The following is a 27,195-nucleotide window of genomic DNA, read 5'->3' on the forward strand; positions in this document are numbered from 1 at the left end:
CGGCATCATGGGAGAGTTTGGAAACTCATTCCGCTGCTGCAGCGTCGTCGTCTGGAGGCTTTTCCCACAGAAACACTGAGCAGCAGCTTCAGTCGCTGCCACCGAGGGACGTTCACTCAACTTTAGCTTGGAATCATCAAAGATTTAATAAAGTTACTCTGTTTGTTTTAAGTACACTTTGCTCCCTGCAATGCATCGTTAATGAACTAATGTTATTATAAGAAATACCACTAATATCCTCACACCCGACAGGCATTTGTGGGATGAGCAACCCAGCTGAAGAAAGAGCTTCTGTGTAGTTCTGTAGTTCTGTGTAGTTTGGTGTAAATTCAGGCTGAGCGATATAGCATAAAATCTATATTGTGGTATAATTTGAAGGATGTGCTGTCACAATATATATTGCAATATATTCTTTTCGTCTGTATAATTATGTCAAACTGACAGCAGCAGAATAAACACACATCAGAAATATATAGAGTGGCAATTTAAGAACATTTAATTATTGTGCAAGATTTATTCAAAAAAAACAACCAAAAAAAACTTTTAAAATAATTTTTTTAAGGTGTACAACTGACCTTTTTCTGAATATTTTGCTTAAAATAAAACAAACATTTATTGTCCTCACGTGTCTTAATGTTCTGAAAGCTTTTCTCCAGTGGAGGAAACGGCGCCGTCGTCAAACAGCTCCACCGTCTGTAACGTCAATCCGCCGCTGAGTTTTAGGCTTTCCTCGTTTTCCAGAAAGTTTTTTTATTTTGAGGTTGAATAACAAATTCCTGGTAATTCTTCTCTTCGCTATTCCAGTCGCGAAACTTAATGACATCATCAACATGCGCCGTCTCAGTAGGCCGGTATCATCAGAATCCCTGCCGTCGGCCAAGTTCACATGCTTTCTACTGTTTACCGTTCCTAGCGCCCACCCCGGATAGAAATACTTTATTATTATTTAAATTTCTATGGTGTAAATTTAAATTTTTTTATTAAATTGATATATCTGCAAATATTTTGATGATATCGAGAATTTCTATATATAAAGTGCTAAATCTTTGGGTAAAAAAGGTTAAAATCTTATTTAATATTAATACATTTTATGGATTACATTAAATTTTGTTTCAATAATAATAATAATAATAATAATAATAATAATAATAATAATAATAATAATAATAATAATAATAATATTGTTGTTGTTGTTAAATATCAAATAGAAAAAAAACATATATTTGCAAAAATGCATCAAGATTTTGCAAACATTTGATCGAAATATGAAAATAAAAAATATGTATACACACACACACACACACACACACACACACACACACACACACACACACACACACACACACACCACACACACACACACATATATATATATATATATATATATATATATATTTATTTATGTAAATCTCGGGCCTTGGAAGGAGACGCGCTTCACATTGTGATACGTTTTTACTATAGAAACTGTTTTTTAAATCATGCAACCATTTTTCTTCCACTTTTATTTTCCGTTTGGGAGGAAGACGAGCGCCGAGCGCCGAAGATGTTTTTATTTCCTTCTCTTTTACTGTTTTCTCACTTTTTCTCATTCAGTCTCTTTCCAATGCCGTCGTGTTGAATCATCGCTGGCAGGCGCTCTTCTTCACCAGAGTGTATGTGTGTGTGTGTGTGTGTGTGTGTGTGTGTGTGTGTGTGTGTGTGTGTGTGTGTGTGTGTGTGTGTGTGTGTGTGTGTGTGTGTGTGTGTGTGTGTGTGTGTGTGTGTGTGTGTTTGCATGCATACTTGATAAGGATGGACTTTTTATAAGCATGCACAATACAGCCTCACACACTCTTATCTCCCACCGAGGGAGGTAATGAGGATCTCACACACACACACACACACACACACACACACACACACACACACACACACACACACACACACACACACACACACACACACACACACACACACACACACACACACACACACACACACACACACACACACTCTGTTATCTCCTTCTCCGTGTCTCGGCTGACAAACAGCCAGCGAGGCGTCTTGCGTTCCTCCTCTCGCTGGTTTTTAATCATCTTGGAACAATGTGGCCCAGTGACTGCGCCTCCTCCTCCTCCTTCTCTTCATCCTCCTCTTCATCCTCCTCTTCCTCCTCCAGCTCCTGCAGGAGGAGGAGATCTGTTCTTCTTATCAGCCAGATTCCAGAGCTGGCCTCCTCTGGCTGCTTCTGCTCCTCCTCTCACTCCTCCTCCTCCCTTTCTTTCCTTTCTCTTTTTATCTGCTGCTCCTCTTGAAGGTTCATTTCCTCCTCCTGCACCTCACCATCTTCCTCCTCCTCAAATCTTCCCAAACTTCATCAAAGTGAAGAATTAACAATTCAAGGAGCCGTATCTTCTTCTGTCTTTAAACCGACCATCATCATCTTCATCTTTATCATCATCCTCAGCTGATTCAAACACATTAAAGATTGAAGACACTCACTCTGTGGAGGAAGAAATGCTAATGAGAACTCGTGCTGATAATAATCATTATCATAAAGATGTGATCAATAAGAGGTTTTCTGGGATCAATACGTTGATCGGAGATCAGAGTGAGGCGTCCGGAACATTTCCTAAGGAGCAACAGACTTTGTGGTTCCTGGAGGTGAAGAGTTCAGCAGAGGTTCTATAGAGAAGGACAGAAGATTTGATAATACGAAGGCTCTTCATGCAGCTTCCTAATCAATTATTCATGTCACTTTCAATAAATATTATATCATACTGATCACTGTACACGATTACATGAGGAGCACGTGGATTACATGGACTGCTTTAAAGTAATCAGAGTATATGAAGATGTTTTCATGTGCTCACAAAGCACGGGGGTCTGAGGAGGTGGGGGTCGGACCGCTGACCCAGCAGAGGAGCAGGGTTCCTGAGCTCCTGGTCATGATTCCTGGAGTGGGGGCGGGGCATAATGCAGGCGGCGTGGTGGAGCAGTGGTTTGCTCCGCTCGCTCACAGCGGGGTCACTCTGCAGGACGGCAGGCAGGAAGTCGCTCGCTCTTTAAATTTCTCCCCTCTGATCTGCTCCACTTTCCCATGATGCAACCTGCTGAGATGGCACTTCTATTTCCAGCACACACACACACACACACACACACACACACACACACACACACACACACACACACACACACACACACACACACACACACACACACACACACACACACACACACACACACACACACACACACACGGTGTAGTACAGAAAGCGCAGAACATGAGATTTCTTTCTGTGTGTGTGTGTGTGTGTGTGTGTGTGTGTGTGTGTGTGTGTGTGTGTGTGTGTGTGTGTACACACGTTTGTATACTTGTGTTTTCGATGTGTGTATTTGGATACATCACTGTATGTGTTTGTATGAACATTTGGATGTTGTGAGTGTGTTTATATGTATGCAAATGTTTTTCTGGATATATTTGTGTGTGTGTGTGTGTGTGTGTGTGTGTGTGTGTGTGTGTGTGTGTGTGTGTGTGTGTGTGTGTGTGTGTTGTGAGTGTTGTGGGAACCTTGAGCCGGGGCGAACAACTCTGAGCAGCTCGTCTGTCTTTGCATGTCAGCCTGCCAGACACACACACACACACACACACACACACACACACACACACACACACACACACACACACACACACACACACACACACACTCCGTCACGGTGGATGAAGGAAAGTCAAATGAAGAGGTGCACGGTGGTGCAGTGGTTTGCACTCTCTCCTCACACAGCTGGGATTGTGGGTTTCTCTGTGGGGACTTTGCATGTTGTACCTGAGCACTCATACATCTTTTCATCCCATAATGCAGAAACATGAATGCCTGGTTAACTCTTTATAGAGCTTCAAATGGCACAGTGTTGAAATCTGAGCTCATTTTTCAGAAGGCACTGCATCTCAGCACCACAACAAAAGAAAACATGTCAAGTTGTTGTTATTTGAAGGTTACCATGGCAACGTGTGAGCGGCCCAGGAGGGCCGGATCATATTGGGGTGCACGTTGTCACTGACCCAGCATGTTTTCATTCCAACGCTCCAAACTGCAGCATGAAGGATGGATGGAGGGGCAAGCAGGAGTGTGTGTGTGTGTGTGTGTGTGTGTGTGTGTGTGTGTGTGTGTGTGTGTGTGTGTGTGTGTGTGTGTGTGTGTGTGTGTGTGTGTGTGTGTGTGTGTGTGTGTGTGTGTGCAGCCTGCCAGCAGCAGTATTTATAGCTCCCCACACAGAGACACCCTCGGCCACATTTCTCTGCGCTCATGTCAAATAAATGTCACAAAGTGAATTCTATCAAACAGTATTTACAGTGCGCCGCATGTTAACACTAAATCACACACACACACACACACACACACACACACACACACACACACACACACACACACACACACACACACACACACACACACACACACACTGTGCAGCTCCATTCTAGAAAAGTGAATGATCTTGACGTGAATAGTTCTCTGTTTGTAGGAATTCTTAGCACTGCAGCGTTGTGACCGGTGGTTCACCAGTTTGAGTCAAAAGAAAAAAAAGAGCTGCTGAAGAAGAAGAGCGGAGAAAAAGAGAGCGAGAGTGAAGTTGAAAGCTGGTGTGTGTCTCTGTATGAGGACTTCAGATCTGCTGGTTTTACTGGTTCAGGGTCCCGACAGCGCCCTGTTGCCATGACGACAGAGTCTCTCCCGCGTCAGGGACGGATGGTCAGGAGTGTGTGTGTGTGTGTGTGTGTGTGTGTGTGTGTGTGTGTGTGTGTGTGTGTGTGTGTGAGGCTAATTGTATTTTGATTGCAAAGCCATCAAACGGAAGTGGAGCCGCTTCCGTTCCAGCCACAGAAAACAGAAGCGGTAAATGAAGCAGAACGTGTGACTTCAGTCAGCTGCCACCGACGTCATGCAGCTAATTAGCTCGCCGGCTAACGCTCATGCTATTGCCACAGCTTTCACTGCTTCATATTAGATATATGATATCAGAATAAAATGGTGGTGAATTTCTGCTAACATGTTGAGTTGGAATTCTTCACTCCGTTCCAAACAAACACACTATTTCAACCATCCGGAGCCAATCAGAGGCGATTTCTGAGCTGTAACCAGTCAGCAGGGAGCGTGATGGCGGCCATGTTTGGGTTAATGGCGGTCAGGGTGAGACGGCCTGCTGGTCGTTCAGGGGAAATACACTGGAGCAGTGGCCTCGGCCGTCTGGACCGAGGGTTTGAGGAGGAACGTCAGGGCGGAGCAGAGAGGACATGTTGTTTACTACGAATCAGAGTTTTGGGTCGGTCTGGTATCACAGGCTCAGTTATTGATGACGCTGTTGTTATAAGGCGTTCTCGTCGCCTTCGCTGCACCACACATCAGGATTCTACCGTCTCTTTGAGAAGTTTTTTTTTTGAGGGTGTTGTTTTCCTGTCTGCTGTTTCTGAAGTCAGTTTCCTTCTAACAGAAACGTAGAGGAGAAAAGATCGTGACCACAAACCGAAACGTCACAACGGTCCGCCTTCGCTCTGGTTCCGCTCAGTGACCTGCTAACGATGGCGGAGCGGCGGAGGAGGAGTCGGACTGGTAGAAGCAGAGAGACGAGATGAAAGTTGACGTGTTTGAGCCTCGGAATCAAAGTGAAAACTCAAATCAGTCACTTTGAGAACAGAGCGCCAACTAATGAAAGTGTCTAAATGACTTCTTTAAGGTTATTTTTACAGTCGGGCTTCTACGTGAAGCCTTTAATCATCTCCGCTGCTCCACACGCAGCAGATCAAACTCAAGCAGTCTCTAATGAAGCTGCTTCATGCGGTAAATTTAACTTAGAAGCGTCGAGAATGAGTTCTGCTGCCGGTGCTAACCCCGCCCCTTTTCTCCCCCACCTGCCAATCACAGCTGCCCCACCGCCGAGTGACCTTCTCCACGGCCAACCAGGCTCAGGACCTGCAGGACGCGTCCCAGCACAGCTACTACGACAGCGGCCTGGAGGAGTCGGAGACGCCCAGCTCCAAGTCCTCATCGGGGCCCCGCATCGGGCCGCTGGCGCTGCCCGAGGATCACTACGAGCGCACCACGCCCGACGGCAGCATCGGCGAGATGGAGCACCCGGAGAACGGTAAGAGCAGGTGGCGTTTGACTCCCTCTACTCCTCCTTCCACCTCCGTCATCCCTCCACACCACTCACACACACACACACACACACACACACACACACACACACACACACACACACACACACACACACGCACACACACACACACGCACGCACGCACGCACACACACACACACACACACACACACACACACACACACACACACACACACACACACACACACTACTGCTCTCCACATGCCAACGTCCCGTGTTTGAACCAATTCCCACAATTCCTTACGCGACGTACTACTAATAAATACTAATCAAGTCCCACGGCCTAACCAGTTAACTTCAAAATTATGTAAATCACACACACATTGACTTAGATTTACATTCACTGCGATGCTAAGCTAGTAGCTAGTTTTTGTTCACGATAGTCTCATTGATAAACTTGTCGCTAACACTTGAACACGTTAACATTAAACATTAAACATCAACAGTTTTTATTAAAGTTCCTGGAGTCTGAACATTGTGGCATTGTGAACTTTCTCCCCGTTAGAACGACTCTTATTTCCTGTTAGCCTATTAACGATGACAAATGCTAATGATGCTAATGCGACGTGTCGCTATTTTGACATAGAAACAGTGAAAATAACCATAAAACACACGTAAACATGTCATTCTCTTCCTGGTACACAAAGTACTTTAAATGTTTTCATTCAACTTGAACATATTTTCTTTATTTGAGCTTGTGGCTGTAGATGCTAATGATCCTAACACTCTAAACACAGTCACAGTTTTGACGCGGAAACTGGAAAATAACCACCAAACATCCATGAACATGCTTTATCTTGTGTAGCACAGACTTTTTCTTCATTCTCTACGATGCTACGATGTGGTTAGTCTTTGGTTTCCTGTTTGCAGGTAGACAAAACAATTGATAATCGATAACACTTCACAAAGATGATCAAGAAAAATTCACGTTAAACAGCTTACTGCCACACCAATTCACATCGAGGTTCCCCGAATCAGAAAAAGGACCAAATGTCCCAAACCACTTCCAAAATTTAAATAACTTTAAAGCAGGGGTTCTCAATCCTGGTCCTGGAGGGCCGGTGTCCTGCATGTTTTAGCTCCTCCCAGCTTCAGCACACCTCAATCTGATGTTGACGTCATCGTCTAGCTTGTAAAAAAGCCAAGTAACGAGGCCTTATTGCATTCAGGTGTGTTGCAACTGGGAGAAACCTAAAACATGCAGGACACCGGCCCTCCAGGACCGGTATTGAGAACCCCTGCTTTAAAGATTAATTTATTTTAAAAAATTGCATCTGAGTCCCTCTGCACTCCGCCACGTTTACACATAGCGGGGGATTTACACAAATGGATATTTCTCGCTGCGCGATTTAAAAAAACTCTAATTTATACAAACCTGGATGTACACCTGGTTCCGAGTTGCTGTGAGCAGCCAAACCTCCAGGGGGCAGTGTAACAAGTATAATGCCATGCCGGCCAGTCAGAAACCTGGAAAGCTGTAAACACAGTTCGCACGCATACGATGCTAGTGGCTTTGATTTCTAATGCTAATATGCTTGCGCTGTTAGTAATGCTGCTATGCTAATCTTATGTTTCTATGTTGTTTGGCCGATTATGAACAAAAGTATTCTGTATTATTTTCACTTTCACAGATTAAACCAATTTTGTTATTTTGGATTATTTTTGGATTATTTTGCGTTAATTTGGATGTTTAGCTGGTTAGTAGCTAGCTTCAGCAGCTAGCGAGAGCTTCACTAAATGCCGATGACGCGAACTCAATCTCCGTCTGTCGACATGCAAACAAGTTTTTCCAAATCTCATAATGGTTTTCAGTGACGTTACCTTTGTTGACGTGTAAACAAACGAGTGGAAATGTCAGTTTTCCTGGTTTTGGTTGTCGTGGAAACGGGGTCTTGGAGGAAACGATGCTTACGGCAGACGTGGCAGGTTCGTCGTTCGAAAGAAGAAGAAAATGTCGACATATTTCTGTATAAGTTGTGTATGGACAATATTTGGTTTGGCGCCAGCAGAAAATTTTATTATTCTGGAGTTTGAGAAATTAGCGCCTGTTGCTTTAAATCGGCACACTAACTATTTCAGTAACGATTCAGCAGCGACGACTGATGCAGAACTTCACTCGAGTTATTTCTTTTTAGTGTTGGATGAAAATAAAGTGAATATTTTAGTGGTGGAGCGTTACTCGTGAAGAAAACAGACATTTTGAGGCTGAATCTCTCAAACTGCTGGATTCCTCTTCTCTTTGAACCAATTTCTGACATTTAAAACAAAACAAGTTTCCTTTTGTTTGAGGAGAATCAGCGACGGTGGGAAGAAGCACGAGCAGCGTCGTCGTGTTTTCAGCCCGTCTCACCTTTACATTCGCGTTCAGATGGTGACAGCCTCCAGGTTTTTTTCTATTTATTTACTTTATGAAGGAGAAAGGTTCATTAGACACATCAGAACTTTCTAGTTTTCGGTCCCTCTCGTCCTCAAGTCGCTGCTCTTTGTTCAGCTTTTAACGCCTCTTCAACACTCAGCTAACCGAGGTGAAACAGTCCCTACTGGTGGAGCGAGAGAGAGAGAGAGAGAGAGAGAGAGAGAGAGAGAGAGAGAGAGAGAGAGAGAAAAAGAGCGATTTCTTTAAATGTCATTGCTGTCTTCTTTTGTGAGAGCCCCCCCCCCCCCAACCCACAGGTCGTACATATACCATCTGTAAACACAATTATTCACAGCTGCTCGCACGCCCACAGGCTACTGCCACCCAGCGTGTGTGTCTGCCTGAGTGTGTGTGCCAGTTTGTGTGTGTGCGTGTGTGTGTGTGTGTGTGTGTGTGTGTGTGTGTGTGTGTGTGTGTGTGTGTGTGTGTGTGTGTGTGTGTGTGTGTGTGTGTGTGTGTGTGTGTGTGTGTGTGTGTGTGTGTGTGTGTGTGTGTGTGTGTTAGAGAGAGAGATAGCGATAGAGAGCAGAAGAGTGTGTAAGTGGCTGTATCTTCTCGCACACAGTGGAATGAGGTCAGGGAGATGGTGTGTGTGTGTGTGTGTGTGTGTGTGTGTGTGTGTGTGTGTGTGTGTGTGTGTGTGTGTGTGTGTGTGAGTGTGTGTGTGTGTGTGTGTGTGTGTGTGTGTGTGTGTGTGTGTGTGTGTGTGTGAGTGCGATTGTGCTTTACAATCTTCCACTTTGATGATGGTCAAACATGTTTTAGCTGCAGGTATTTTCCCAAGGAAATGTGTGTGTGTGTGTGTGTGTGTGTGTGTGTGTGTGTGTGTGTGTGTGTGTGTGTGTGTGTGTGTGTGAGTGTGTCTGTAGTACCAGCAGAGAGGTCAACAGATTACAGTTGGTCTTGTGAGGATTAACACACTACACTACAGATACACTTTACCCTCTCTCTCTCTCTCTCTCTCTCTCTCTCTCTCTCTCTCTCTCTCTCTCTCTCTCTCTCTCTCTCTCTCTCTCCTCTCTCTCTCTCTCTCTCTCTTTCTCTCGGTCTCTCAATCCTGGTTTCCAGGTCCCCTTCTTTCCTTGTTTCCAGGATTCCAGGTCTCCTTGTTTCCAGGTTTACTGGTCTCCTGGTTTCCTGGTTTCCTTGTTTCCTTGTTTCCTTGTTTCCAGGTTTCCAGGTTTCCTGATCTCAAGGCTTCCAGGTTTCCAGGTTTCCAGGTTTCCTGGTTTCCTGGTTTCCTTGTTTCCAGGTTTCCTGGTCTCCAGGTTTCCAGGTTTCCTGGTCCAGTCTGATGTTCAGAATGAACCAACAACAGACTTTATTCCTGTACCAGTCAGCTCAATCTGACACGACGACATCTCACTGGGAAACTGCACGACTCTTTGTAACACAGATAAAGAAACGTCCTCCAGCTCATTATTTCAGTTCAGGATTAGTTCTGAGGTTCAGTTAGTCAACATTACTCTCTCTGGGTTAGTTTCTGAGTTTGATCTCAGACGTTCCTGGGTTCAGCTCAGTGATCAGGTCCGTCAGTCAGTCATTTCCCGCCGGCGGTGGTTTCAGTCGTTTCCTGGGCTGCAGACGGAATCGATCACCCTGCTGGGTGGCTGATTGATGAAGAGGAGCAGCTCCGCCTCCAACACCTCCTCTCTGCTCCTTCAGAGCTGCTCGTCATCACCTCCACAAGAGAATCTCCCACCGAACACATCAAACCACTGCTTCCTGTCCAGTAGGGCTGCTGGACCGTCCACCGTCACGTGGTTGGATTAGAAGCTGGTTCGGTGAACAGCTGTGCCACATCAGGCCACCCCCCCCCCCCCCCCCCCCCCCCCACTTAATGCTTCTTCGTTGCTCTTCCACCTGCTTTTATAGGTGGATTATCTCTATATAGTCACTTAATCTGCCCTTAATCTGTATATAAACCGGCGGCTCCGGACATGTGACCTGCCGGCTTGACGCCCACTGCTCCCTTTATTCACCGTCCTCCTCGACGCTGCAGACGCTGAGTCCTACAGATTTAAAGCCTGGAGGAGATGCAAACTGGATTCTCTGGTGGATTGTGCTTTTTTTCTACCACTCTGCCGTTCTATTAAACGTACGGAGAAGCGAGAGGCGTGTCCACCAGGCTTCACTTTCATCTCTCACCCAATCAGAGCTTCACTTCACAGCAACACCAGGGAAACTGTAAAACTTTCGTCATGTTCCGTCGGTCCGTTTCCACGGCAACAGTGTCACTGCAATGTGAAATGTGGTTTCATTCCAAAAACAACAAACAGCGCCAACTTGTGGCCCGGCCTTGTAGACAAAGACCTTTTTCAGAACGTTGCCGAATTAAAGTGAGACTTTTGTGAAACGAAAGCGACGACGTCAAAATTTAGGCAATGTGGCCTGGAAATTTTTTTCAACTCGGTTATTTTGATTTTCATGGTTTTCCAAAAGTGGACAAATACCTCTTAGTACCTGTTAGTAGTACCTTAGTACTGAGTGTTTTATCTCGATGATGACTCAGTTTTTTACTGTTTCTTACACGACTATTAGAAACAGGTTTGAGTTTTGCAGCAGACGTGATGAGATTGTTGTGGTTTGTTAATATCGTCAGCCTGGTTCTGCAGGTTTAATCCTCTGAGTCTGGTTCTGCATGTTTAATCCTCTTAATCTGGTTCTGCAGGTTTAATCCTCTGAGTCTGGTTCTGCAGGTTTAATCCTCCGAGTCTGGTTCTGCAGGTTTAATCCTCTTAATCTGGTTCTGCAGGTTTAATCCTCCGGGTCTGGTTCTGCAGGTTTAATCCTTCTAGTCTGGTTCTGCAGGTTTAATCCTCTTAATCTGGTTCTGCAGGTTTAATCCTCTGAGTCTGGTTCTGCAGGTTTAATCCTCTTAAAAAGCTGTAAAAGCCCTGAAAAGACTGTTGTGTTTGGCGCTGTATGAATAAAGTTGTATTGAATTGAAGTATCAGGGAGAACAGAAAGACGTAGTGAGATGAAAAGCTACAACCAATTAGAGGTTTACAGCTGAGCTCAAAGAGACGGTTTCTTTTCAGAGTTTCAAGGCTCGTGTACATTGAGGGTTGAATTTATTACAACAAGAGACGTTTGGAGGAAAATTACGATGCCAAGCAATTATAATAGAAATGACCCAGAACAGTTTTTAAAGTTAGTTGGATTATCTCATTTAAGCCTAAAGTAAAGAAACACCATGTTAGAGAATAATGGGACAAGTCCAATGATACAATATGTTTTTCTGTACAAAACACTGAATGAGCAAAATGTTCCTGTGATGAAGCTTCAGATCGTTGGAACATCAGAATGAAAACTTCCTTTGTTTGAGCCGCATCTTGTTAAATGGTCGTTTGTTTCACATTGTTCTTCAAAAATGGAACAAAAAAAAACCAAACACTTGGAAATGGGTAAAAACAAAGAATTGGAGGAAGTGAGCCGAGTTTGTTGAGAGTTGTTGTGCTTAAGGTCTGCTGGTGGAGAAATACCTTAAATACTGTAGAACTGGATGTTTAATGGCTGCAGCACACGAGTACATGTTAAAAGAATGAATTCCAGCTGTGTGACAGTTAGTACCAACACGTTTAGTCAAAGCTGAGAGATAAAACCCTCTCAGGCTGAGAGACGAAGCTCCTGCTCTGACCGGCAGCACAAACAACAAACATGCTTTTAAACATGTCCCCCCCCCCCCGCCCCCCCCGTCCCCCCCGTCCTGTAAATGGTCAGATAATGGACCTTAATTCCATCAGCCCATCTCTCTGCTGCGCTAATGCACCCACTTCCTGTCTGTGATGGAGGGATGGAGGGAGGAACCAAAACTGTGAGGGGAGAGAAGGTTAGGGTGTAGTTTGTGGGATTTGAGTGTGTGTGTGTGTGTGTGTGTGTGTGTGTGTGTGTGTGTGTGTGTGTGTGTGTGTGTGTGTGTGTGTGTGTGTGTGTGTGCGTGTGTGTGTGTGCTAGGCATGTGAATCTCCGATTTGATACGTACCTCGATACGCTACCAGCGATACGATACATCAGCGATTCATTGAATCCCCTGGTGACACGATTCGATACGATTTGATATTAATTTGATGGCGATTTAATTCTACACAATGTGATTTGATGCGATTTGATGCGATATGATACATTCAACATAACGCAAAGAAATTCTACCAAAAATGTAAATAGAAAATAAGAAGCTGCAATTCCGTTAGTTGGTACGAGAGGCAGAGGATTTATTCTTTTTTTTTGCTTTCCATCTACTCAAACTCACTTCATGCATCTTCTTTTTGGCCTCTTAGAAAGCGCGACACAAAAAACAGGCCTTTTCACAGCGTTGGGATTTGGAACCAGATTCAACATAAGGAACAGGAATCGGTTCCTCGCATTAGGAACTAGTTTTATCACAATGTCACAGTAAGACAACAACAATCACTATCAATGAGTAACTTAAAGTGACACTTTCAATAGTGCAATGTCCATATTCCTGACAGATACTAAACTAAGATTTCAAATATAAATAATACAAATGATAAGAACCTTTCATAATTACGGTAGGTCTTTCACAACTGTTTGTGCAAAAAAAAAGCTAACTATTATTTGGCAGTAGCAGGTTCTGTAAACAGACTGACTCTCACTGAGTCATATTCAATGTAAATAACACAAAGAATAAATAACTGAAAATAAAATACACTCTTGAAAACAGATCTGTCTGTAATTGCCACTCTCACTCCTAACGCCTAACTTGGTGGTTTATTTCATGTGGCTTTTTTTCCATTTTATTTTTTATTTTCAGGAAGATTAGTTGGTCCACATGATGAGGAAGAAGCAGACTGACTCTGCTGTCACAATATCACCTGCTGTGCTGAACACTCCTTCAGAGGGACACTTGTTTCCAGTGTGCGGTTTAGCAGCATGGCATTCTTTACAAACCGCCTGCGTCTTGTCAAGTTTACCTTCTTTCTTGTAAAAACCAAAGTTCTTCTAAACGCCTGATTTAAAAATTTTCGGTGCGTCAATGATGTCATCTACCGGCTTACTGCTGCTCTCGCAGACCTCCATGCTGTGGCACTGGCTTGTGGTAGAAATGTGCAGTGATGGTGCGTTCAATGTGCCTCGGAAACACAGAATAGAATTAAATAGAACGTGAAAAAATACACCGTGCAAAACAAATTGCATGGAAAAAAATCGATGCAACTGTGGATCTTACTGATGCAGGCACTCATTGACCGATGCATCTCGATTTCACCCATAAATTGCGTGTGTGTGTGTGTGTGTGTGTGTGTGTGTGTGTGTGTGTGTGTGTGTGTGTGTGTGAACTCCCTGGATCTGATGCCTCCATCAATTTGCATTCACAGGTGAGTTTTGTGAGCAATTCAATTCAATTCAATTCAATTTTATTTGTAAAGCGCTAAATCACATCAACAAACATCTCAAAGCGCTCTTACAATGATAGAGTACAACAGGACCCAACTAAACCCTTCCAAAGCAAGCAGGTGTAACAAGCAACAGTGGCCAGGAAAAACTCCCTCGCATGGAGAGAAGTTCAAGAACTCCCTCTTCAGGAAGAAACCGTGGGGCGGACCCTAGACTCTGGAAGGACGGCCATCCGCCTTGACCGGTTGGGGGGAGAAGTACATGGGATAGGACAGGGAGAGAGAGGAAAAGAAGAGGGAGAGAGAGAGTGGCAGACAGGCCAGATAAGTACAAATACTAAGAAAAGTCTATGATGAGCGTTGGTCTGATGATGAGCCAATCTCAGTCTGGAGTTTAAGGGCCGTGCCGTTGCGGTGGGGTCCCGGTGCTGTGGTGGGGTTGGGTAGTAGGACCGTCGTAACTCCACTCTGTGAGTCTTGGGTCTGATCCCCTGGATCCTGCTCTCCTCCTGTCAGGGATAAAAAAGACTGCGGCAGTGTCTGGTGGCTCCAGTAATGTTGTTACACAGAGAGAAAGAAAGAAAGACAAGAAACAGAACCTCCAAATGTAGAGTTCCTCCCTTTAACGGGAGAGAAAAAATCCCCTCAGCAGTCTAGGCCTATAGCAGCTCAACTTAGTGGTCCTATTTCATTCCTATTTTATTCCTAAGGATAAGCTTTATCAAATAGGAATGTTTTTAGTCTACTCTTAAATAAACTAATGGTGTCGGCCTTTCGGACCGAGGCTGGTAGTTGATTCCAGAGTAAAGGAGCCATATGGCTGAAACTCCTGCCTCCTGTTTTATTTTTATGGACTTTAGGGATTACCAACAGTCCTGCATCCTCAGAGCGAAGGGCTCGTGGAGGGTGATAAACTTCTAGAAGTTTCTCGATATAGGACGGAGCCTTCTGATGAAGAGTTTTATATGTGATCAGAAGGATCTTGAATTCTATTCTAGATTTAATTGGAAGCCAGTGTAAGGATGCTAAGACTGGGGAGATGTGCTCTCTTCTTCCAGTTCTGGTTAGTAAACGTGCAGCAGCGTTCTGCACTAGCTGTAAGGTCCTAACAGAGGAGTTTGGACATCCTGACATTAGGGAGTTACAATAATCTAATCTTGAAGTCACAAAGGCATGAATAATTTTTTCTGCATCTTTGAAGGACAAGAAGTTTCTAATTTTTGCAATATTCCTTAGATGGAAGAAGGCTGTCCTGGAGACATGTTTAACATGGGAAGTAAAGGACAGATCCTGATCAAAAATAACACCCAGGTTCCTAATATCACTGTTAGAGGTTAAGGTAATATTATCTAACCTAATCAGACTGTCTGAAAAGTTATCCCTGAGCTTTTTAGGACCTAGGATTAGAACCTCAGTCTTGGATGTGTTGAGCATTAAGAAGTTGATAGACATCCAGGACTTAACGTCCCTGAGGCAGGACTCTAGTTTAACAAGTTGGTCGGCCTGATTGGCTTTAACTGATAAATATAGCTGAGTATCATCTGCATAACAATGAAAGTTAATGCTGTGTTTCCTAATTATATTTCCGAGTGGCAACATATAGAGATTAAACAATATCGGTCCGAGGACGGAGCCTTGTGGTACTCCACACCGGACCCGTTCATGCATTGAAGATTTGTTATTTACATGAACAAATTGAAACCGGTCAGATAAATATGATTTAAACCAGTTTAAGGCTAAGTTTTTAATGCCGACGGCATCTTCTAATCTCCTTAAAAGTATATTATGATCGACAGTATCAAATGCGGCACTAAGGTCCAGAAGAACTAAAACCGATAGAAGAGCTCTATCTGAGGCCGTTAGAAGGTCATTAGTAACTTTTAGCAGTGCAGTCTCTGTACTGTGGTTCATTCTGAAGCCGGACTGAAGGTCCTCTAACAGATTATTCTCGTGCAGATAATCATTGAGTTGTTTAGCGACTACTTTCTCCAGAACCTTTGACAGGAAAGGAAGGTTGGAGATGGGCCTGTAGTTTGAGAGAAGGCTTGTGTCTAAGTTTGGCTTCTTAATGAGAGGTTTAATAACTGCTAGTTTAAAGGATTGGGGCACATAGCCTATTGATAGAGACTGGTTAATAATTGCGAGTATAGAATTATTAATTAGTGGCAGTGCCTCTTTCAGAATTCTAGTAGGAATTGGGTCCAACAGGCTAGTAGTTGGTTTAGCAGAAGAAATAAGGGAATTTAGTTCGACTAGTTGTATTTGCTGAAAGCATTCCAGATGACTGTTAGGTTTAACCAGTTCCTCTGTTATGGGGCTAACGGACGGTAGGGTTTGATGGATGTTATCCCTAAGCGTTGTAATTTTATTTTGAAAGAACTTCATGAAGTCCTCACTACATATATTGTTAGGAATGGTGGGCTCAACGCTATTTTGGTTCTTGGTCAGTTTGGCTACAGTACTGAAAAGAAACCGAGGGTTGTTTTTGTTTTCCTCTATTAAGGATGAGTAGTAATTAGTTCTACTTCTACTCAGAGCTTTCTTATAAGTTTTGAAGCTATCCTTCCAGGCTATATAATCTAGGTCTGTTTTTGTTGAACGCCAAGTTCTTTCTAATCTACGGGAGCGTTGTTTAAGCTCGCGGGTTGATGAGTTAAACCATGGGGAGGACTTTTCCTGTTTTTTCATTTTCATTTTTTGAGGAGCTATGTCGTCTAGCGTTGTTTTTAGCATATCTGTCAGACTGTTTGTTAGGTATTCAATGTCTGAGCTAGCAACAGTATACGGGTCAGGAAGATTCACTACTGATTCTATAGCAGAGGGAATTCTTTCCTTGAATTTAGTTACTATGTTATCAGAGAGAGACCTGGTTAACACGGCTTTAGCCGGAGGTTTATAACTATTTAGAACAAAGTCAAAGGTTATTAAGAAGTGATCTGACAGGAAATCATTGTGAGGAGAGATGGTCAGATGCTCTATATTCAAACCATAAGTTAGAATAAGGTCTAAGGTGTGTAGATGTTTATGGGTAGGCCCGTCTACTACCTGAGAGAAACCTAGAGAGTCAAGTGTAGATTTAAAGCTGGCACTGAAACTATCATTTTCTACGTCAACATGAACATTGAAGTCTCCTACCATGATAACCTTATCTTTAGTCAGGGCTAGATCTGACAAAAATTCAGAGAATTCAGTTAGAAAAGTTGAATAAGGTCCAGGAGGACGATAAATGATTACAAATTCTACAGAGTTTACTATTTTATTTGACGGGTGTCGCATGGTCATGCTCAGACTCTCAAAAGAACTAAAGTTGGGTTTTGGGTTCATGTTAATTAGTAACTGAGAGTTAAAGATGGCTGCCACGCCCCCTCCTCGACCACTTTCACGAGCTATTTGAGTGTTAATATGACTTGGAGGGGAGGCTTCATTTAGACTAACATACTCATCTTTACGTAGCCAGGTTTCTGTTAATCCAAAGAGATCAATGTTGTGTTCGGTTATCAGATCATTGACTAGAAGAGCTTTGGATGATAAAGATCTAATGTTTAGGAAACCACATTTAATTTTTTTGTCTTGATTTTGTCTAGTTTCACACTTGATACGGATTAAGTTTTTGTAGTCATTAGAAGTTATTTTCCTAGGTTTAGATAGTTTTATACTTGTGGTGGTCCGAGGGATAGACACAGTCTCTATGGGATGTTTAACTAAGTTAGCTATGGTTGGTGACTGCCCAGAGGGAAACTCAGAGAGGCGTGTAGGACTGCGACTCTGTTGCCTGGTCCCCACTCTGGTGCGTCAGGATGGAGGAGCTAATCTTTTAACTATGTTTCTAGATAAGAGGTACGCTCCATCCAACGTGGGATGGATGCCGTCCCTCCTGATGAGACCAGGCTTGCCCCAGAAGGACTTCCAATTATTAATGAAGCCTACCGAGTTACTGGGACACCACCCTGACAGCCAGCGGTTAAAAGATGACGTGCGGCTAAACATCTCGTCACTGATGAGGTTTGGGAGGGGGCCAGAGAAAACTACTTCGTCTGAAATGGTCCGCGCGTATGTGCACACTGACTCTACGTTAGCTTTGAGGACCTCAGACTTCTTCAGGCGAACGTCGTTTCCACCGCAGTGGATTACAATCCGTTTAAATCTCCGTTTATTCTTGGTCATTAGCTTTAGCTGGGACTCAATGTCGCCTGCTCTGGCCCCAGGCAGGCAGCTAACTGTGGCCGCTGGTTGTCCTAGGTTAACGTGTCTCACTATTGAGGAGCCAATAACCAGCGTGTCCTTCTCAGCCAGCGTGCTGCTGAGTGGGGCAAACATATTGGAGACACTGACGGAGGCCTGCGGGGTGTAGCGGGGGTGTCCGGTAGACTTCTTGCTGCTACGTTTACCCCTGGCAGTCACCCAACCGCCCTGTTCCCCCGGCTGCTCGGGGGCCACTGAGGGGGGGTTAAAGTTAGCAGCTACCTGCGCTGCTAAGCTAGAACGCTCCCCTCCAGCTAAACCTGGCGGCTGTTTACTAGCTACAGGGCTAGCCCTAAGCTCGACAGAGAGGAGACGTTCCTCAAGCTGACTCAGCCTCGCCTCAAGTGCTACAATAAAGCTACACTTTTCACAGGTCCCTGTGTCAGTAACTGAGGTCGAGGTGTAGCTAAACATCTGACATTTGGAGCAGGAAAAAATAGGAGGAGAGGAGGGGGAAGCCATGGCTAAACAGGTGCTAATAGGAGCTAAAACAGCTAAAACAAAGCAAAAACAGAGAGAAACTGGAAGGCAATCACCTTTTCGGTTTTATTTTCTATTTTGCATCATCCAGATGAGTTTGCTGTGATATTTTGAAAACCGTTGTGATTGTGGGTCTCAGTCCCTCCACGGAGACCACAAGTTCCTGAACCTGGTCCAGAACAGACTGTTGTATTAAGCCTCGTTTAGACAGTGCCCCTTGGTGCCGGTGCCGGTCGGGTGGGGTCGGCTATCCGTAACCAGACCCATATCAGTGCCGCGTTTCCATTACACGGGGTTCGGTTTGAAATGTAGCCGGTGTTTTGAACGGTTGCGTAATCATGCAGGATGTGACGCCATAACGGGAGGACATTTATTGCTGCAGAAGAACTGATTGGAAATGTCTGCTTGCTGGAGAACTGCGGTTGTCACGGACCAATGAGCAGTCAGCAGGGTTGAAGCTCCTCCCCCTCATATCCGGCACATTGTGCCTGGTACCCCAAGTGGAGGGGTAGCGAGAAATGGTTACCAATGGTACCGGTTGGTAACGGTTCTGAGTCAGTGGAAACGCACAACAACCGGTTACGACCTGACCCGTACCGGCACCAAGGGGCACTGTTGAAACGTGGCTTATGTCTTCACACCATGTCCCTCCAAACACCATGTTTCTGTGTCGGCGTGTTAATGAGCAGGGAGTCAGTGGAACAGGCCACAGACAGAACGAACCACAGAGTTCTTGAGAAGGTCTGATTCACTCAGTTTGTTATGTCAGCAGATATGATTTGTTGGTCCTGGACCAGGTCTGGGCGTCCTGGACTGAAATGTATTGATCCTGTCTGGTTGTAGCTGATTGGACCACAGCTGGCCCAATAGTTTGGTTCCACGTCCATCTGGGGTTTAAACAGGTCTGAATTCAATCTCTTCACCCTCTCATCACCACGACTCGGCGGCGGCGATGGTGGCGGGCGTTTCCTCTCTGGTGTTAACACAGATGTTACGAGTTAGACGAGTGTGATGTCACGGGGGGATCGTTAAACTAAAAGTACCACACTGCGACTCCAGTCCTTGAAGTATCTGCCAACAAGCACAACGTACATTTGGCAAGGCACTCGACGGAACTGTGACGATGATGTTTCAGTCCACGGTGCATGTCAACACATTTGGCCAATCAGATGAAGCCTGACTGCCCCAGATGCCCCGCCCACCTGGCGGATGTGAGTGTCCGAGGTCAAGAAGTCTAAAGAGAAAGATGTTTAGAATTTTATCACAATATTCAGCGAGATGTTTAATTGATATTGAGCGGCCATGTTTACAACTTCACACGGTCCGTTTCCAAAAGCTTCGCTTTGTTTTCATCTTAGATAGATGGAAATGAAGGATTAAAAAAAAGAAATGAAAAAAAAATCATAATTTGACTAGAACAACTGAGATCAGGTTTTCCATCCATATCCACAAAGTCAAACACGTTTCAGTTCAGGTTCCACATTCAGCCTAACTTCATCCTGGGTGGCCGGACTGGTGAAGTAGAGCCATTATTACCTTTAGATTTAAACCTTTAAGTCTTTCGTTGTTGTGTTTCAGTGTACGTGATGAAAATGTCTCTATTTTCACAAAACTAAACAACTGATCTTAAAAACTGCTACAGTCTGAACATAAAGCAAAATGTAATGAAACTTTGTGGAGAAAATCCAGTGAAATGTCCAGAAAACTTCTCCTGCGGCTGTTGCATTCTGGGAGTTTTTACAATCTCACCCTGCCAGCACGGCTTTGAGGCTAATGCTAGTTAGCTAGCTTTAATGGCAGCAGCTACGGGACGATATTAACACTTGATGTCACAATAATATTCAAAATATCTGCAACTAGCGACGTTTTCACGAGAATCAGAAAAATATGTTCACGACTTTGAAACTGTCACTGTCACTGTCAAAACAATCTGGAATCACTTTACGAAACTTTTTGCAGGAAAACAACTTTTTTTTGTCTGCACTTTTCTTATAAATGACGATTGTTTTTTAAGTAGGAATAGCATGGATTATTTTAACGTCATGAATTATCCTTCAACAAAGTCCTTCAGGCATTGGAAATCATCTCGACTAACGATTGTCCTCAAATTTGCCTCCATCAATGAATTTCTCGGATTTTCATCGCCATGAAAAATCCAATTGTAAATCATCCCAGGCCAGTTTGAGTCAGTTTGGGCCAGTTTGGGACAGTTTTGTCCGGTTTTGGCCAGCAGGTCTTGTTCTATATGATTAAATATTTCCATTTGAGTTTGATTTAAAATTCCTGAATATCTCTATATTTTTCTGTGTTCACATACCTGTGTATTCTCTGGATCAAGCTCAGATGAGTTTTTTGTACTTTAGTCACCGTTTTACCTCCTTTTGTTGTATTTTATCTACCTGCTTCAGTCCTGTACTGGTTGGTCTTCTTGTTTAATTTCTGTTGCTCTGAACCTTTACACGTGTGTATTTGTGTGGGTTTCGTCTGGGCTTGCAGATACAGTAAGTGTACCTGCTGGTGTGTATCTGAATATTATTTCCTTTTGCTTTGGCGTGGTCGTGAAGTACTAAAGAAACCAAACAGTATAAAGTGATTGATACACTGAGGTCATTAAGTTGTTGGGTTCAAGTCTGAAACGTTTTGAACCTGTTTCAAACCATGACTGTGTGTCTGACAGAACCTGGTGTTTTACCAAGAGAAAGTAGGAAATAGAGCCGGGGAGGTGTTTCCTGCTGGATGAGTCTGAGGAGCTGATTTTTAATAGGAGGAGGAAGAGGAGCAGGCGGAGGAAGAGCAGGAGGAGGAGGAGGTTTAGTGATTCCAGAAGTTCAGTGATTCCAGAAGCAGCGGTCCAGCAGGAACAAACCGGTCGTCTTGAACGTCGTGACACTAATGGACCTAAGAGCAACTGAAGGTCGACACGTGGAGCAGATTGCAGCCCGGTGGTGAGGCGGTGAGGCGGCGAGGCTCCTTCAGGGTCTTCCAGATGTTATCGTACAGAGGCACCCGGATGTCCTGACCACGCCCCAGAGGCAGCAGCGCCCGTAACGTTCAGGAGTCTCTGAGGCGCTGCCGTGGTTTGCTGAGCGTGACCAAACAGTCATCTGAAGGTTTCAGGACATCAGACAGACTCCAGGGGGGGCAGTGGACTTTCATGAGTTGTATGGTTCATTGAGCGCTAAATACAGTTTTTAGGGTTTTCTTAAGAGGTTTTCAGTCCTCTAGAGAGGTTCCAGGATGTTCTAGTCGTGACCCCAGAAGGTTCTCAGCTGCTGCTGGAGCTACAGGGTGAAGTGTTAAAGTGTCAAGCCGTTTGGGATTCAGTGAAACAGTCAAGTCTAGAAAAGCCTTGTTAGGAAGACGACCGCAAGGATTCAGAACAGACTAAAACTTAGGGATGATTTGGAGATGAACATCACAGTCCTGGTCTTGCTGAGGTGGATCCTCAAGATCCAGCAGGAAAGACGAGACAATTCAAGACCAAACACATTTGGTTCGGTGGCGTTCACACTGACTTTAGAGACCGGATCAAACATCATACAGTTACACCCGCGGCTGGTTTGGGGGCGCTGTTGCCTGAAACAAACACTGACCAGAGAGGAAGTAAAGAAGAAACACGCCTCATTAATTGGTCCAGACCGAGAGAGGAAGTCCCGCTGCTTTAGCCCATGGTGGCTCGGTTAGTTAGCTCGTGGCTAATGGCTAACAAACAACCGCTATATATAGTCTTCAGACCAGAGGTCACTGAGTCTTTCTCTCTCCTTCTTCCTCTCTTCTTCTTCCTCTTATTCTTCCGCTCTACTTCACCTCTGCCAGCAAGATATTTTCCAACTTCTTTCTGCGTCTGCTTCTTCTGATTTGCGCAGTTTGCGTTCTTTGTTCACTACCCAGAATACATTGCGCTCTAACCCCACCCACGAGAAAGATTGTTAGTAAACAAAGTGAGACCCAGGTTTTCAAGGGCACCAGAGATCTTTTAGCTCCGGTTTAGACTTTGGGGGTTGGTTCACATCGCCCAAACCAAAAGGTTTGTTCCTAAAGAGACTCTGGTCCAAATTAAACAGGATGTGAACAGACCCTGAAGAGACTCTGGTCCGGGTCAAACAGGATGTGAACAGACCCTAAAGAGACTCTGGTCCAGATCACTTTTAAAACAAACAAAGCAAAAATAGATATACACCATAAAAGATGCATTCTAATGCAATCTGGACTACTAAATACTACATTGTGACATGTAGATTTAGCTTCTTTATAGTAATATATTTCCTTCTCTTCTTCTTTTCATTGGCGATGATTTTCACTTGTACCTGTACCTGTACCTGTACCTGTACCTGTACCTGTATCTGACTCACCTCACTCCAAACTTCACTACATGTACTTGTTTATTCTCCCTCTCGTTGACAGATTGCTTCTATCTGCACCTTAAACTGAGCACCTGTCGACTCTGAACTCTGAAATAGTTTCTATTCTCGTCTTATTAGTTTTTAATTGAATATTAGCTCTTATTTGTTCTCTGCAGGCCTCCTGTAGCTCAGTGCCAAGACTTTAGTATGTCACAGTCGCACTGAATTACATTGGTGAGGGAACCAGCATGATTGTCAATACTTATATCAAAATCATCATTTTCACAACAAAGAATATTTTATTATTTAACTCAAAACATGAATGATGTGCAGTTATCAAAACATGTGTCAACATTTTAGAAATTAAAAATCTGATAAATCATAGGTCCAAAGAATTAGTCCCACCTGTGTGGATTCTGCAGATAGAATTCCTCGGGTCATTGGAAAGAAAATTCGTCCAAATTCCTTCGCTCTGCTTTAGCATTTGAACGCATCAGGATGAGTCAGAGAATTACGATCAAATCAGAGGCTGCCTTTCAAAAGATATAGACCACATCATATCAACTGGCCAATCACGTTGCTCGTTTCTGGGCGTAACACAAAAAGGAAGTCAGTTCTGAGTTCTGTTCTGAAGCTGATAATTCGCTACATTTTGGCAAAAAAAAGATGAATTTAAGCAAAACTAGACGGGGACAAATAGTGATGGACATTATACACATTTTAGAGGCTTTGACCAACACATCTGCTAATTTTTTGTCCGTCTTTTCTGAAATAATTGATCGTCCAAATGACGGCTGAAGGCTGGCTGCCTAAAACCCCGGTCCTCCTGGAGCAGCGGCCAGATGAAACGTTGAGGTGCAGGAAGGTTCCGTCTCTGCTGAAGAGGTGATTCACAAAATTTCTACATAATTTATCAGGACCAAACAGCTCGGAAGGATGAAAGCGTTTAACAGCTCAGAGTGGAGGTTTGGGATGAGGATCACTGGGGTTTGAAGGATCTGAGTCTGAGGCTTCGTCTGAGGAATTTCAGGATCTCAGGGGTCGTGAGCTGATTCAGCTCAACGTGTTTTGCTCTGAACAACAGAAACTGCTCAGTTTGTGTCAGTTAGTTATGAAATGGAGTCAAAAACAACAGTATTTTAAGTCGTCAGCCACATGGAAGCTGCTACTTCCCTGATGATTAATCTGGACAGATCGGTTGAAACTGTTTTAGATGCCGATGAATCTACTGGTCAAGAGTTGAGAAGTTCAAATGAACTTTGTCTTCACTGCCGTCTGGCTGAGCGTCGTACTGACCAATCCATCGCCACCAGTCTCATGGTGCAACCTGGGAATCCTGGAAGTTACCGTCTGGAAATGCCCCACTTCCCCTTCCAGAGCATTTCTAGAAACTAGAGTTTCGGTGTGTTGTGAGTCTGGGGCTCCTGGTGGAAGCGGTTGGGAGTTGAAGGTTTTGTGGTGATGGACGAGGCTTCAGGTCCTGGAGAGGTTTCAGGGTGGAGCTCAGTCTCCCTGGCGGGTCTGCTGGTTGTTGACCAGTGGACACCGTCCTGGTTTCTCGGCGTCGGTCAGTCGTTCCAGGGTCAGTGGCAGTGCCGGCCTCTCCTCGCTAACGCACAGCAGAAGCTCATTTCCTGTTTTGGCAACTGCTTACTTTGCAAAAACCCTCATTTACTGACTAATCATAGAGCTGCTGTTGGACACACACACACACTTTATCTCCGTGCACACACTCATTAGAGCCTGTAGTGTTACAGCACTTCATGCTGAGTGGTGAAAGCCTTTCTTGGTTTGCACACACACACACACAAACACACACACACACACACACACACGCACACACACACACACAACATACACACTCTCTCGCAGTCAGAACGTTACATAATGATGTAAGCAGCCGTCCACAGTTTTGGAAGTGGGACACTCGCTGAGAGACGGTCTGACGAAACGCCGTCCTGAGGAGGTGTGTGTGTGCGTGTTTGCGTGTCACCGGTTCAGTGTGTGTTTGTGTAGGATTGTGTGTGTATCTGTTCCTCATTAGTGAGTAGATAAAAGGAGTGTGTGCAGCTTTAGAAGAGGTGATTCCTCCCGGTGGAGCCATACCTCCCTCGCTGTTTCTTATTTGTATCGCTGAGTGTGTGTGTGCGTGTGTGTGTGTGTGTGTGTGTGTGTGTGTGTGTGTGTGTGTGTGTGTGTGTGTGTGTGTGTGTGCGTGTGTGATGTCAAGAAGCTTTATAGTAACAGGCAGCGTTCTTTGGATGCCCTCTCACGTCCCGGGGGTGGGGGGGGGGGGGGGGGGGGGGCGAGAGAGAGAGAGAGAGAGAGAGAGAGAGAGAGAGAGAGAGAGAGATTTTTCCAGGTCTGTTGTTTATTTGAGCTTATCTGCGGTGGCCGCTGTACACTACAGGAGGGTGTGTGTGTGTGTGGGTTTGGCAGTGGCTGTGAATCGGCACTCAGCCAGCATTCGACTGATGTACAACAGCAAGGATGCCACACACACACACACACACACACACACACACACACACACACACACACACACACGCAGTGTTTTGTCCATGATTGGATTGTTTTTCCCGTGTTGTAGTGATATAGATTGTGTGTGTGTGTGTGTGTGTGTGCGTGTGTGTGTGTGTGTGTGTGTGTGTGTGTGTGTGTGTGTGTGTGTGTGTGTGTGTGTGTGTGTGTGTGTGTGTGTGTGTGTGTGTGTGTGCGTGTGTGTGTGTGTGTTTGGACTGTTTCCTGTCATTGCTGCAGCAGTGTAGTTTCAGGAACAGTGAGTTGTAGTGCACGACGTTCGGTGGAAAAGGTTTGACGGTTGATTGAAAACATTGTGAGAATAAAAGGAAAAGGAAAGTTGCGTCAGAGTGTGATCAACACCGGGACTGATCAATAATGGAAAACTTGATGAAAGAAAGATGATAGTTTTCAGGAGGTGTTCAGGAGGTTATCAGGAAGTTTTCAGGAGGTTTTCAGAAACTTTTCAGGAGGTTTTCAGGAAGTTTTCAGGAGGTTTCAGGAAGTTTTCAGGAGGTTTTGAAAAAGTTTTCAGGAGGTTTTCAGAAAATTTTCAGGAGCTGTTCAGGAGGTTTTCAGGAAGTTTTCAGGAGGTTTTCAAGACTTTTTCAGGAGGTTTTCAGAAACTTAGCAGGGGGTTTAGAAAAAAGTTTTTCAGGAAGTTTTCAGGAAGTGTTCAGGAAGTTTTCAGGAGGTTTTGAAAAAGTTTTCAGGAGGTTTTCACAAAGTTTTCAGGAAGTTTTCAGGTGTTCAGGAAGTTTTCAGGAGGTGTTCAGGAAGGATTTAGGAGGTTTTCAGAAACTTTTCAGGGGGTTTTGAAAAAGTTTTCAGGAGGTTTTCAGGAAGTTTCTCTGTGTTCCTGAGGAGGAACCACGACTGATGGAAACTGTGACTGAGGAAGATTTTGAAGTGTATCAGGATTCACCTTTCAAGGTCATTCAGTCATCGTAGGCGAGGATTTCCATTTCAAGGTAAACTGCCGTAACTGTAATTGTAACTCTAGATTTCACCAGAATCAGATCACTTGTCACATTGTGGTTGTCGGTACTTGATATTTCCACACTGGTTCTCCGTCTGGATGCGATTGCGCTTCTATCCTGGATGTGAGTGAACAAAGAGCTTTAAATAAGTTCTTGTGAAGGTGAGCCGCTCTCTTCAAAGTGTCTCCACCTCCATCGGCGGCGTGTTTTCTGACCTGTGACCTTTAACAAATCGCAGCTTCAAGAGCCACGTGTACCTTTATCATCATGAATATTCTGTATTCTCTTAAACTGCAGCTTGAATAAACTGTCAAACTGTCCTTTCTGTCAGCCACACTTTGCTTTATTGGCACGGAATATAAAAGCTCTTGAAATATAAAAGCTCTTCCTGCAGAGCAGTTTAAAAAAAACAAGCTCACAGAGGTTTGAATTCAGGCGTGATAAAACCGATCCACTGTCAGACATGGGAAAGTGTTTCACACACTAACCTCTGACGTTCTGTCTGTCCACGTCTCCATGTGCTCATGAGTTCTGTGTGTCGGACCTGAAGTAACATCCTGTCTGGGCGCCGCTGCAGCTTCAGGGTCAAAGAGGAAGACCAAGAGCGAAGTACAGGAAAACTGTTGAATAACATGTGAGTGTTTGGCTGCTGAGTCAAACCCCGTTGATGACATCAGACTAATTTCATATCAAACACTTATGTGATG

At 44.3% G+C, this 27,195-nt stretch overlaps 1 protein-coding gene across 2 annotated transcripts in view; it reads left to right on the forward strand.

Moving 5' to 3' along the window:
- Positions 1-27,195, forward strand: part of pcdh1b (protocadherin 1b) — a gene marked incomplete at its 3' end in the record, with an annotated part of 189,058 nt that overhangs the window by 89,627 nt on the left and 72,236 nt on the right. For both annotated transcript variants that reach the window (XM_080465686.1, XM_080465685.1), the window contains exon 4: positions 5,901-6,120. In XM_080465686.1, the coding sequence (XP_080321812.1) occupies positions 5,901-6,120 (220 nt within the window). The remainder of the gene's footprint in view (positions 1-5,900; positions 6,121-27,195) is intronic.

This window comes from Lipophrys pholis (genome assembly GCF_963383615.2).
Source record: "Lipophrys pholis genome assembly, chromosome: 6".
In the NCBI taxonomy this organism is placed as follows: Eukaryota; Metazoa; Chordata; class Actinopteri; order Blenniiformes; family Blenniidae; genus Lipophrys; species Lipophrys pholis.